General features: G+C 41.7%; 1 protein-coding gene across 8 annotated transcripts in view; it reads right to left on the bottom strand.

The window, feature by feature from the left end:
* LOC147371265 (glioma pathogenesis-related protein 1-like) overlaps positions 1-13810 on the bottom strand; it is a 69424-nt gene that overhangs the window by 11506 nt on the left and 44108 nt on the right. For 7 of the 8 annotated variants that reach the window (XR_015163383.1, XR_015163384.1, XM_086398736.1 and 4 more), the window contains one exon: positions 11278-11390. The exons of the other annotated variant lie outside the window; for it this stretch is intronic. Coding sequence is in view for 5 of the 7 variants with exons in the window: in XM_086398736.1 (XP_086254862.1) it covers positions 11278-11390 (113 nt within the window). In the remaining 2 variants the exon portion in view is untranslated. The remainder of the gene's footprint in view (positions 1-11277; positions 11391-13810) is intronic. 8 annotated transcript variants of the gene reach the window in all.

The raw sequence follows: 13810 nt of genomic DNA, 5'->3' as shown, positions 1-13810 counted from the left end.
TTCAACAAAAGAATCTGAAATGCAGTACTTGGGTGCAATCTCAAAATGACAGAATGATCTCTGTTTCCTAGACAAGTCATTCAAAATCCCAGTAATACAACTCTATGCCCCAATCACTAGTGTCAAAGAAGCTGAAGTTGAACGATGCTATGAAGACCTACAAGACATTCTAGAACTAACATCAAAAAAATATGTCCTTCTCAGTCAAGAAATACCTGGAGTAACAAGACCAACAGAGTTTTGCTAAGAGAATGCACTGGTCATAGCAAACACCCTCTTTCAACAATACAAGAGAAGACTGTATACATGGACATCACCAGATGGTCAAAACCGAAATCAGATTGATTATATTCTTTGTACCTGAAGATGGAGAAGCTCTATACAGTCAGCAAAAACAAAACTGGGAGCTGACTGTGGCTCAGATCATGAACTTCTTATTGCCAAATTCAGACTCGAAGAAAGTAGGGAAAACCACTAGACCATTCAGGTATGACCTAAGTCAAATTCCTTATGATTATACAGTAGAAGTGACAAATAGATTCAAGGGATTTGATCTGATAAACAGAGCACCTGAAGAGCTATGGATGGAGGTTCATAACATTGTATAGGAGGCACTGATCAAAACCATCCCTGCTGCTGCTGCTGCTAAGTCGCTTCAGTCGTGTCTGACTCTGTGTGACCGCATAGATGGCAGCCCACCAGGCTCTGCCATCCCTGGGATTCTCCAGGCAAGAATACTGGAGTGGGTTGCCATTTCCTTCTCCAATGCATGAAAGTGAAAAGTGAAAGTGAAGTCACTCAGTCATGTCCGACTCTGGTAGGACTGCAGCCTACTAGGTTCCTCCATCCATGGGATAAATGCAAAAAGGCAAAATAGTTGTCTAAGGAGACCTTAAAAATAGCTGCAAAAAGAAGAGAAGTGAAAGGCAACTAAGGAAAGGAAAGATATACCCATCTGAATGCAGAGTTGCAAAGAATAACAGAGAGAGATAAGAAAGCCATTCTAAGTGATCAATATAAAGAAATAGAGGAAAACAACAGAATGGGAAAGACTAGAGATCTCTTTAAGAAAATTAGAGATACCAAGGGAACATTTCATGCAAGGATGGGCACAATAAAGGGCAGAAATGGTATGAACCTACCAGAAGCAGAAGATATTAAGAAGAGGTGATGGTAAGAATACACAGAAGAACTGTGCAAAAATGGTCTTAATGATCAAATTACCATGATGGTGTCACCTAGAGCCAGACATCCAAGAGTGTGAAGTCAAGTGGGCCTTAGAAAGCATCACTATGAACAAGGCTAGTGGAGGTGATGGAATTCTAGCTGAGTTATTTCAAATCCTAAAAGGTGATGCTGTGAAAGTGCTGCACTCAACTTGCCAGCAAATTTGGAAAACTCAGCAGTGGCCACAGGACTGGAAAAGGTCAGTTTTCATTTCAATCCCAAAGAAGGGCAATGCCAAAGAATGCTCAAACTATAGCACAATTGCACTTTCACATGCTAGAAGGTAATGCTCAAAATCCTTCAATCTAGGCTTCAGCAGTACATGAACTGAGAACTTCCAGATGTTCAAGCTGGATTTAGAAAAGGCAGAGGAATCAGAGAACAAGTTGCCAACATCTTTTGGATCATAGAAAAACAAAGCAATCCCAGAAAAACATCTACTTATGCTTCATTGACTATGCTAAATTAGCCTTTGACTGTGTGGATCACTAAAAACTGTGGAAAATTCTTCAAGAGATGGTAATACCAGACCACCTTACCTGCCTCCTGAGAAACCTATATGCAGGTCAAGAAGCAACAGTTAGAACCGGACACAGAACAATGGACTGGTTCAAAATTGGGAAAGGAGTATGTCAAGGCTGAATATTGTCACCCTGCTTATTTAACTTAAAGACTGTGTACATCATGTGAAATGCTGTACATGGGCTGGATGAAGCTCATGCTGGAATCAAGATTGCTGGGAGAAATATCAATAAACTCAGATATGCAGATGACATCACTCTAATGGCAGAAAGCAAAGAGGAACTAAAGAGCATCTTGATGAAGGTAAAAGAGGAGAGTGAAAAGCTGGCTTAAAGCTCAACATTCAAAAAACTAAGATCATGGCATCGGATCCCATCACTTCATGACAAATGGATTGGGAAAAAATGAAAACAGTGACAGACTTTATTTTCTGGGCTTCAAAATCACTGCAGACAGTAACCGCAGCCACAAAATTAAAAGATGCTTGCTCCCTGGAGAAAAGCTATGACAAACCTAGACATTATATTAAAAAGCAGAGACATCACATTGCCGACAAAGGTCCATATAGTCATAGCTATAGTTTTTCCAGTTATCACGTATGGATGTGCGAGTTGGACCATAAAGAAAACTGAGCATTGAAGAATTGATGTTTTCAAACTGTGGTGTTGGAGAACTCTTGAGAGTCCCTTGGACTGCAAGGAGATCAAACCAGTCAATGCTGAAGGAAATCAACCCTGATTATTCATCAGAAGCACCAATGCTAAAGCTGAAGCTTCAATACTTTGGCCACCTGATGCAAAGAGCCAACTCATCAGAAAAGACCCTGATGCTGGGAAAGATTGCAGGCAAGAGGAGAAGCGGACAACGGAGGATGAGATGGTTGGATGACGTCATTGACTCAATGGACATGAGCAAACTCTGGGAGATAGTGAAGGACAGGGAAGCCTGGCATGCTGCAGTCCATGGCACTCAAAGAGTTGGACACAACTGAACAACTGAACAACAACAATTATAATGGTAATAATTATGAATACTTCTCAAACAATCACCATGGCCTGTCATTGCATTTACATAATTTTCTTGTATAATTTTCAGAGCTACTCTTAAGCAGTAGGTGCTTATATTGATCTTTTACTTAGGAAATAGATTCAGAGAGATATCTGTGACTTATTCAAAGTCACACAGTAAATGAAGTAAGTTGGGTGGTCTTAGGAGCCTACATCCTAAACACTAAGATATACAAATGTCATGAAAGGTTACTGCTGTCTGACTCATGGCTTGGCTAGTTTTTCCTGGGTTTCCCTCATTTTCTGTCTCTAAGACTTTAAGTGAAATCTGTTATTTTCTGAACAAGACCCATTTTGGTCACCTCACTTCCACTCATGCTCAGAGTAGTCAATACATTTTCTGACTTCAGGGACAGAGAGAGAGGTTTCTATAACAAGTCTTCTGGGGCCTGAAGATTGGTAAAATCCAAACAAAATTCAAGGACAAAAAATCACAAATTGTCATATTATGACAAAGTTAAAAACTTTAAATCAAAATTATTCTAGTAGAAATATGGGCAGAGCATATGATTCACAAAAGAAGAAATCTAAGTAGGCAATCAGGTGAGAAATGAAAATCACTAGGAGCAAAAATACAAAAGAAAACATGCAATATAATTTTCTAGCAATTAGAAAATCCTGAAAAATTATATCCAGTACTGATGAGGAAGTATAAATTGATGTAATAACGGTAGAGGATATTTGGCAATATGTAATTTTACAGAACATAAAGTGATCACACTTTTACCTAGTAGTATCATTCTAGGAACTGAAGGAAACAGATATGACCAAAGATTTTTATAAGACTGTGCATCATCCATGAAAAGAAAATACAGAGATGCCCTAAATATAGGATGGGATACTATAAAATTCCTAGAGGAAAACATAGCAGAACAATCTGACATAAATTGCAGCAAGATGTTTTTGGATCGGTCTCCTAGAGTAAAGGAAATGAAATAAACAAGTGGGAACTACTTAAAAATTTCTGCATCAGTTCAGTTCAGTTCAGTTGCTCAGTCGTGTCTGACTCTTTGCGACCCCAAGAACCACAGCACACCAGGCCTCCCTGTCTATCACCAACTCCTGGAGTTTACTCAAACTCATCTCCATTGAGTTGGTGATGCCATCCAACCATCTCATCCTCTGTCATCCCCTTCTCCTCCGTCCTTCGATCTCTCTCAGCATCAGGGTCTTTTCCAGTAAAGTCAGTTCTTCACATCAGGTGGCCAAAGTATTGAAGTTTCAGCTTCAGTATCAGTCCATCCAATAAATATTCAGGACTAATTTCCTTTAGGATGGACTGGTTGGATCTCCTTGCTGCCTCAAAAGTCTTCTCCAACACCATAGCATCAATTCTTCGGCGCTCAGCTTTCTTTGTAGTCCAACTCCCACATCTGTACATGACTACTGGAAAAACCATAGCTTTGACTAGACAGACCTTTGTGGGCAAAGTAATGTCTTTGCTTTTTAATAAGCTATCTAGGTTGGTCCTTTTCTTCCAAGGAGCAAGCGTCTTTTAATTTCATGGCTGCAATCACCATCTACAGTGATTTTGGAGCCCCCCAAAATAAAGTCTGACACTGTTTCAACTGTTTCCCCATCTATGTGCCATGAAGTGATGGGACCAGATGCCATGATCTTAGTTTTCTGAATGTTGAGCTTTAAGCCACATTTTCACTTTCCTCTTTCACTTTTTCTTTTTTTAAAATATAAACTTATTTATTTAAATTGAAGGCTAATTACTTTACAGTATTGTATTGGTTTTGCCATACATCAACATGAATCCGCCACAGGTGTACACGTGTTCCCCATCCTGAACCCCCCTCCCACCTCCCTCCCCGTACCATCCCTCTGGGTCATCCCAGTGCACCAGCGCCGAGCATCCTGTATCATGCATCGAATCTGGTCTGGTGATTCGTTTCACATATGATATTATACATGTTTCAATGCCATTCTCCCAAATCATCCCACCCTCGCCCTCTCACACAGAGTCCAAAGACTGTTCTGTACATCTGTGTCTCTTTTGCTGTCTCACATACAGGCTTATCGTTACTATCTTTCTAAATTCCATATATATGCGTTAGTATACTGTATTGGTGTTTTTCCTTCTGGCTTACTTCACTCTGTATAATAGGCTCCAGTTTAATCTACTTCATTAGAACTGATTCAAATGTATTCTTTTTAATGGCTGAGTAATACTCCATTGTGTATATGTACCACTGCTTTCTTATCCATTCATCTGCTGATGGACATCTAGGTTGCTTCCATGTCCTGGCTATTATAAACAGTGCTGCGATGAACATTGGGGTACACGTGTCTCTTTCAATTCTGGTTTCTTCGGTGTGTATGCCCAGCAGTGGGATTGCTGGGTCATATGACGGTTCTATTTCCAGTTTTGTAAGGAATCTCCACACTGTTCTCCATAGTGGCTGTACTAGTTTGCATTCCCACCAACAGTGTAAGAGGGTTCCCTTTTCTCCACACCCTCTCCAGCATTTATTGCTTGTAGACTTTTGGATAGCAGCCATTCTGATTGGCGTGAAATGGTACCTCATTGTGGTTTTGATTTGCATTTCTCTGATCATGAGTGATGTTGAGCATCTTTTCATATGTTTGTTAGCCATCTGTATGTCTTCTTTGGAGAAATATCTGTTTAGTTCTTTGGCCCACTTTTTGATTGGGTCATTTATTTTTCTGGAATTGAGCTACAGGAGTTCCTTGTATATTTTTGAGATTAGTTGTTTGTCAGTTGCTTCCTTTGCTATTATTTTCTCCCATTCTGAAGGCTGCCTTTTCACCTTGCTTATAGTTTCCTTTGTTGTGCAGAAGCTTTTAATTTTAATTAGGTCCCATTTGTTTATTTTTGCTTTTATTTCTCTTTCACTTTCATCAAGAGGCTCTTTAGTTCTTCTTTGCTTTCTGCCATAAGGGTGGTGTCATCTGCATATTTGAGGTTATTGACATTTCTCCTGGCAATCTTGATTCCAGCTTGTGCTTTATTGTCCTTGGCATTTCTCATGATGTACTCTGCATATGAGTTAAATAAGCACGGTGACAATGTACAGCCTTGACATACTCCTTTCCTGATTTGGAACCAGTCTGTTGTTCCATGTCCAGTTCTAACTGTTGCTTCTTGACCTGCATACAGATTTCTCAGGCGGCAGGTCAGGTGGTCTGGTATTCCTATCTCTTTAAGAATTTTCCACAGTTTTTAGTGATCCACACAGTCAAAGGCTTTGGCATAGTCTATAAGCAGAAGTAGATATTTTTCTGGAACTCTCTTGCTTTTTTGATGATCCAATGGATGTTGGTAATTTGATCTCTGGTTCCTCTGCCTTTTCTAAAACCAGCTTGAACATTTGGAAGTTCACGGTTCATGTACTGTTGAAGCCTAGCTTGGAGAATTTTGAGCATTACTTTACTAGTGTGTGAGAGGAGTGCAATTGTGTGGTAGTTTGAGCATTCTTTGGCATTACCTTTCTTTGGGATAGGAATGAAAACTGACCTTTTCTAGTCCTGTGGCCACTGCTGAGTTTTCCAAATTTGCTAGCATATTGAGTGGAGCACTTTCACAGCATCATCTTTTTGGATTTGAAATAGCTCAGCTAGAATTCCCTAGCTTTGTTCATAGTGATGCTTTCTAAGGCCCACTTGACTTTGCATTCCAGGATGTCTGGCTCTAGGTGAGTGATCACACCATCATGATTATCTGGGTCGTGAAGATCTTTTTTGTATAGTTCTTCTGTGTATTCTTGCCACCTCTTCTTAATATCTTCTTCTTCTGTTAGGTCCATGCCATTTCTATCTTTATTGTGCCCATCTTTGCATGAAATATTCCCTTGGTATCCCTAATTTTCTTGAAGAGATCTCTAGTCTTTCCCATTCTATTGTTTTCCTCTATTTCTTTGCACTGATTACTGAGGAAGGCTTTCTTATCTCTCCTTGTTATCCTTTGGAATGCTGCATTCAAATGGGCATTCTTTCTTTTTCTCCTTTTCCTTTTGCTTTCTTGTTTTCATAGCTGGTTATAAGGCTTCCTCAGACAAAATGGCAAATGCAGTATAATAACCATTTTGCCTTTTTGCATTTCTTTTTCTTGGGGATGGTTTTGATCACTGCCTCCTGTACAACGTTATGAACCTTCATCCATAGCTCTTCAGGAATTCTGTCTATCAGATATCTAATCCCTTGAATCTATTTGTCACTTCCACTGTTTAGTCGTAAGGGATTTAATTTAGGTCATACCTGAATGGTCTAGTGGTTTTCTCTACTGTCTTCAATTTAAGTCTGAATTTGCAATAAGGAGTTCATGATCTGAGCCACAGTCAGCTCCTGGTCTTGTTTTTGCTGACTGCATAGAGCTTCTCCATCTTTGGCTGCAAAGAATATAATCAATCTGATTTCGGTGTTGACCATCTGGTGATGTCCATGTGTAGAGTCTTCTCTTATGTTGTCAGAAGAGGGTGTTTGCTGTGACCAGTGTATTCTCTTGGCAAAACTCTGATAGCCTTTGCCCTGCTTCATTCTGTGCTCCAAGGCCAAACTTTCCCATTGCTCCAGGTGTTTCTTAACTTCCTACTTTTGCATTCTAGTCCCCTATAATGAAAAGGACATCTTATTTGGGTGTTATCTCTAGAAGATCTTGTAGGTCTTCAAAGAACCATTCAACTTCAGCTTCTTCATCTTTATTGGTCAGGGCATAGACTTGGATTACCATGATGTTGAATGATTTGCCTTGGAAATGAAAAGAGATCATTCTGTCGTTTTTGAGATTGCATCCAACTACTGCATTTTGGACTCTTGTTGACTATGATGGCTACTCCATTTATTCTAAGGGATTCTGTCCCACAGTAGTAGATATTATGGTCATCTGAGTTAAATTCAGCCATTCTAGTCTATTTTATTTCTCTGATTCCTAAAATGTCGATGTTCACTCCTGCCATCTCTTGTTTGACCACTTCTAATATGCCGTGATTCATGTGTTAGGTAGGTAGAATAGGGAAAAGGAGTCCAAAATGGCGGTGGCTAAAAGACAAGGAAGGTCAAAGGAAGGTCAGAGGACCAGAGTGAAGACTTCAGGCAGAACAAACAGCACTCCTGGCTAAGCCCAATTTGCATAGGGCAGGTCCAGGTGGAGGAAAAAACATATAAAAGGAGGAGCCAAAGTGCTCTCTCTCTCTTTCTCTCCCGCGTGCGTGTGCTCTTTCTCTCTCTCTCCCTCTCTCCCTCTCTCTCTCTCCCCACTCCTGCCCCCTGCGCTCCTCCACTCTCTTCTCTTTGAGTCTTTGGGTTGGCATGCCCTCACGCTTTGAGGATGGATTCTCCTGCTATCTTCTAAATAAAATGCAGCTGTAACACTGATTTGCCTAAGAGCTATAGCATGGTTTGTCCAAGACCTGAGAGCTGTGACACGCCGAGGGCTTTAATGTCCGCCGCTCCAAATCTTTGTTGTGACGAGACAAAGAACCGAGGAACATATACTCGCGTGACACATGGACCTAACACTCCATGTTTGTATTTAATATTGCTCTTTACAGCATCGGACTTATTTTCATCACCAATCACATCCACAACTGGGTGTTTTTGCTTTGGCTCTGTCTCTTCATTCTTTCTGGAGTTAGTGCTCCAGAGATCTCCAGTTGCATATTGGATACCTACTGACCTCAGGAGTTCATCTTTCAGTGTCCTATCTTTTTGCCTTTTCATACTGTTCAGGGGGTTCTCAATGCAAGAATACTGAAGTGGTTTGCCATTCCCTTCTCCATTGGACCATGTTTTGTCAGAACCCTCCATCATGACCTGTCCATCTTGGGTGGCCTTACATGGCATGGCTCATAGTTTCATTGAGTTAGACAAGGCTGTGGTCCATGTGATCAGATTGGTTAGTTTTCTGTGATTGTGGTTTTCAGTCTATCTGCCCTCTGATGGAGAGGATAAGAGGCTCATGGAAGCTCCCAGATGGGAGAGACTGACTGAGGGGGAAACTGGGTCTTGTTCTGATGGGTAGGGCACACTCAGTAAATCTTTAATCCAACTTTCTATTGAAGGGTGGGGCTGTGTTCCCTCCTTGTTATTTGACCTGAGGCCAAACTATGATGGAGATAATGAAGATAATGGTGACCTCCTTCAGAAGGTCCCATGCAGGCACTGCTACACTCAGTGCCCCAACCCTGCAGCAGGCCACTGCCAACCCACTCCTCTGCCAGAGACTCGTGGACACTCACGGGCAAGTCTGGGTCAGTCTCTTGTGGGGTCACTGCTCCTTTCTCATGGGTCCTGGTGTGCACAAGGTTCTGCTTCTGCCCTCCCAGAGTCTGTTTCCCAGTCCTGTGTAAGTTCTGGCGGCTCTATGGTGGGTTAATGGTGACCTCCTCCAAGAGGGCTTATGCCATACCCAGGTCTGCTGCACCCAGAGCCCCTGCCCTGCAGCAGTCCACTGCTGACCCGTACCTCCTCAGGAGATACCCAAAAACGTCTGCATAGCAAATCATAAACAGAAATACAACCTATGGAATAGGAGAAAATAATTGCAAATGATGGATCTGACAAGGGATTAATTTCAAAAATAAAGAAACAGTTCATACAACTCAGTATAAAAACAAACAAACAAACCAAAACAAACAACCCAATTAAAAAATGGGCAGAAGATCTAAATAAACATTTCTCCAAAGAAGACATACAGATGGCCAAATGGCACATGAAAAGATACTCAATATCACATGCAAATGCTCAACACATTTGTATCTGAGAAATTGTCGCTTCACACCAATCAGAATGGCCATCATAAAATGTCTACCAATAATAAGGATTGGAGAGGTTGTAGGGAAAAAGTAACCCTCTTACACTGTTGAGGAGAATGTGAGTTGGTACAGCCACTATGGAGAACAGTATGGAGATTTGTTTGGAAAACTAGAAGTAGAGTTGCCATTTGATCCTGCAATCCCACTCCAGGGCATATAACCCAAGAAAATTCTAATTCAAAAAGACGCATGCACCCTAATGTTCATAGCATTACTATCTACAATAACCAAGACATGGAAACAACCTCTAGATTATTACTCAGTCATAAAAAAAGAATGAAATAATGCTATTTGCAGCAACAGGGATGGACCTGGAGATTATCACACTAAGCAAAGTAAGCCAGACAAAGACAAATGTCATGTGATATCACTTACATGTAGAATAGAAAGAATGGTACTTATTTACACAAAACAGAAATAGACCCAAAGATATAGAAAATAAACTTATAGCCACCAAAGGGAAAGGGATGGAGGAGGGATAAATTAAGAGTTTGGGACTGACACATAGAGACTACTACATATAAAATATAAAATAGATATTACATGGATATAATGCATATAATAATACATATAAAATAGATAATCAACTAAGACCTATTGTACAGCACATGGACTATACTCAGTATTATTTATATATCTCTATAAGAGAAAAGAATTTGAAAAAGAAAATATGCATATACATAGAACTGAATGTGCTATACACCTAAAACTAACACAATAATGTAAATCAACTAGACTTCAATAAAAATAAACAAGTAAAAGAAAACACAGGGAACAATCTCAGCTCTTCAATAAAGTGAGCTGTTCCTAACAAGAAAAGACTCTGGAGCCAGAGCTCCCAAGTCACAGTCCAGCTCTGACATTCACTAACTGTAGGCCAGTCACTGTCAGGGCCTCAGCTGTCTTGTCTACAAAACAGGGCTGAGTAGGACCTATATCACAGACTCTGTACGAAGATTAAATACCTTTAATATAGGTGAAGCGCTTAAAACAGCGCTTAGCACACAGTAAGCTTTATACAATTATTACCTCATTGTTTTTAATTACTGTAATCCATTAAAAAACTTTAATGCCATGGAAAATGTGCATACATAATTGTAAGTAAAAACTAGAAAAGCATGTATTTCCTTTATGGTCTCTGTTTTCTAAGTTTGTATATGATGCAAAAGAACGTATATATACATTTAAAGGAAGTTGGGGGAGATGTCATATGTCTTCCCATTTTTCAAAAGGAGAAAAATTATGTCTTTCAAAAATGAAACTGTCAAAAGTAAGTGAATAAGTTATACAGATTGGGGAGTTCCATTCAGAGTGGGTTTTTTGTTTGTTTGTTTTGAGAAATTTATAATAAATTAATATAGTAGAACATTAGAGAATATCTTCCCCTCTTGTATATTATTACCATATCCAATTAATCTATGTCCCTGAAAACATGTTAGTCTCGCTACCCTTATACATACGTGTCTCTGTGTGTGTGCACTGAAGTAGTGTTTATAAAGGTGTGTATACACACACCACAAGCAAACATACAGAGAAAATTGGACAGAGGAATTAAGGCTAACATTCCTTTTCTCTTTTCGCTTTATTATATTACCCAAATCTATCTTCTGCATCTATTTAATGAGGATAAATACCTCTAAAATAGTTCTTTTTTCCACAAAGTAATAAATTTCAGCACTTACGGTGGTCCGTAGTTGCATATAAAATGTGCTCCATTGAGAAGAGCTCCGAAGCCAGAAACTTGAGGACAAAAGTGTACTGCACAGCCAACTTTGTAACTATCTGCCCAGACAACCTGAAAGAAAACACGGACTGATATGAAGAAGAGAGACAATAAAATGGACACGGAAGTATGATTAGGCCTTCCTAAACATGGTGAGGTACAGTAACTCTAGTGAGATAAAGCACTTCCTACCAGGGAAGTGTTATGCAGTCAGAATTTGGTTGGAAACAAATCGTGCGTGTGTGTGTGCATGTATGCGTGTGTGAAATAAACATATAAACAGTAAGGCATTCTGATAGCTAGTGCAATGAGGAAATTAAGCAGGATAACAGGATAGAGTGTGACTGCTGCGGAGGAAGGGGCTTCCCCTGCAGGGACGCTGTCTCTGGAGTGTGGAGGAGGCCTTTGAGCTGAGGCCTGAGTGGGGAAGAGGCAGCACAGGAGAACTAAAGGCTGGAGGAGGAGCAGACGGTGCAGCGGGAGCCCTGGGGCAGAGGCCCTGGGACCGAGTCTGCTGGCATGCAAGGGCGGCAGGACTAAGGCTGGGGCGAGCGGCAGGCTGCGAGGTCAGAGACAGGGGCAGCGCCTGGGAAGTCTTGCAGTGGAGGGAGGGACAGCCCTTTACCAAGTCTCAGGAAGGCCCGCTGGCTGTCACATACCAAAGGGACTGAGAAGAACAAGGGCGAAAAGAGCAGGGGGGTTTGGGAGGCTGCTTCACTGGCCCTGGAGAGAGCAGATGGTGACTCCCACTTGGCTGCCGGTAGTGAGGGTTCCTGGAATTAACCAGGTTCGCCAGGTGGCGCTAGTGGTAAAGGACCTACTGCCAATGCAAGGAGATCCCTGGGTTGGAAAGATCTGGATGAGGGCAGGGCAGGCAACCCATTCCAGTATTCTCGCCTGGAAAATCCCCATAGACAGGGAAGCCTGGCAGTCCACAGGGCTGCAAAGAGTTGGACACAACTGATGTTTGCTTAGCACAACATACCACACATGCTTCATCTTCTATGTAAAGCTGGAGAATTTGCTTTTGTGTTGAGAGTGGGGTAAGAGGGGAGGACAAAAATCAGGTTAATGTTTGGGTCTAAACAACATTTACCAAGAGGAGGAAAATTAGTGAAGAAGGAGGTAGGTAGGAACAGGGACAAGGGGTTGTGTTCAGCTCCTGTTGCTCCTGAGATGCCCGTCAGATGACCAGGGGTATACATGTAAGTGAGAGCATGCGAGAAAAAAAGAAAGAAAGAAAGAAAGAAAAGCAGTGGCCTAGGAGGGAGACCAAGAACAGGGCCAGCCGCCAGGAGCAGGACCGTGCTGTCCCACTGGACCCCATCATCAGAAGGGCCCTGTGCTTGGCTTAATTCGGTGCTGTCACACATCAATGCATTTTTAGTGGCACTTTCCTCCTGATTTTTGAGAAAGGGCATCCACATTTTCATTTTGCATTCAGCCACAAAAGTATACAGCTTATCCTGACACTGTTTGCTGTAATAGAAACCTAAAGAAGAAAGTATCTGAAGTATTTAAAATATCTAGCAAGTGGATTACTAGATTGCTAGTGCTAGCAATTTAATGCACTCCTTTTCCCAGTGATACCAAATTGCATTTGGAATTGTTTTTACATATATAGGTTACCAGTCCTAGCTCACTCTGCTTGCCACAAAACAGGCCAATGCATCCGAGAGATGAGGGGTTGCAGCAAGGAAGAAACTTTAATGGGGGAGCCAGCTGAGAGCAGATGGCAGGCTAGCGCCTCAAAAGAGCTCTGTTGTCAGGGCCTGGTTGCCAGGTTCTTTTATGGATCAGAGATATGGAGGAGGTGAGGAAACAAAGTGAAAAGACTATTCAGTTCTTGCAAACGTCCCCTTGGATGGCGAGCCTCGGGCAGGGCAGTGTGCTAGTTTCCCTTCCTTATAGTCCAGCAGTCAAGGGGTCACGAAGAGTCAGACAGGACTGAGCAACAACAGTCCTTCACTGGTTGGTGGCTTAGGCGATCTCCCTGAGGCAGGCCAGGATGTGTGTTTATAACAACTAAAACAGGGTGAAAGCCACAGAAGCAGACCCAGTGTAAACATAAAATTCGCCTTCTGGGTTACAACTGCCTCCTTTCAGTGTTCAGCCCACAGTCCCATGCGAGCAAGGGGGCCATTCTGCTTGTCAGATGGATCTTCCTGGGAGTCCCCCCGTCCGACAAGCAAAACGGCCCCCTCTGGTGCTGGGGTTTTTAAATGATTAAGACCCGTCTTCCTCTGTTCCTCTCGGAAAAGTGCCTACTTTATGCCTGTATACTTAGAAATACTGAACTTCAAACGTAAGAGGGCATCTCAAGTTAGGAAATTTAGTGCTTTGCTATGCACGGGAAGGTGCAAGAGTCAGGGCTCATTAAATCCTATTTTGTACATCTTAGCTACCTGGGGCCTGTCATTCTGCTTTCTTAGTGTTTCCTCGGGGTTCACCACAGGGAGTAGTTGGAGTGGCAGCCGTCTAAGGACTGCCAG

The sequence above is a fragment of the Bos grunniens genome, chromosome 5 (assembly GCF_055505025.1).
Source record: "Bos grunniens cultivar Pamir isolate PY7600 chromosome 5, Bosgru_T2T1.0, whole genome shotgun sequence".
NCBI lineage: Eukaryota > Metazoa > Chordata > Mammalia > Artiodactyla > Bovidae > Bos > Bos grunniens.
The sequence above is the reverse complement of the archived record's forward strand: the minus strand, read 5'-3'. Positions and strand labels throughout refer to the sequence as shown.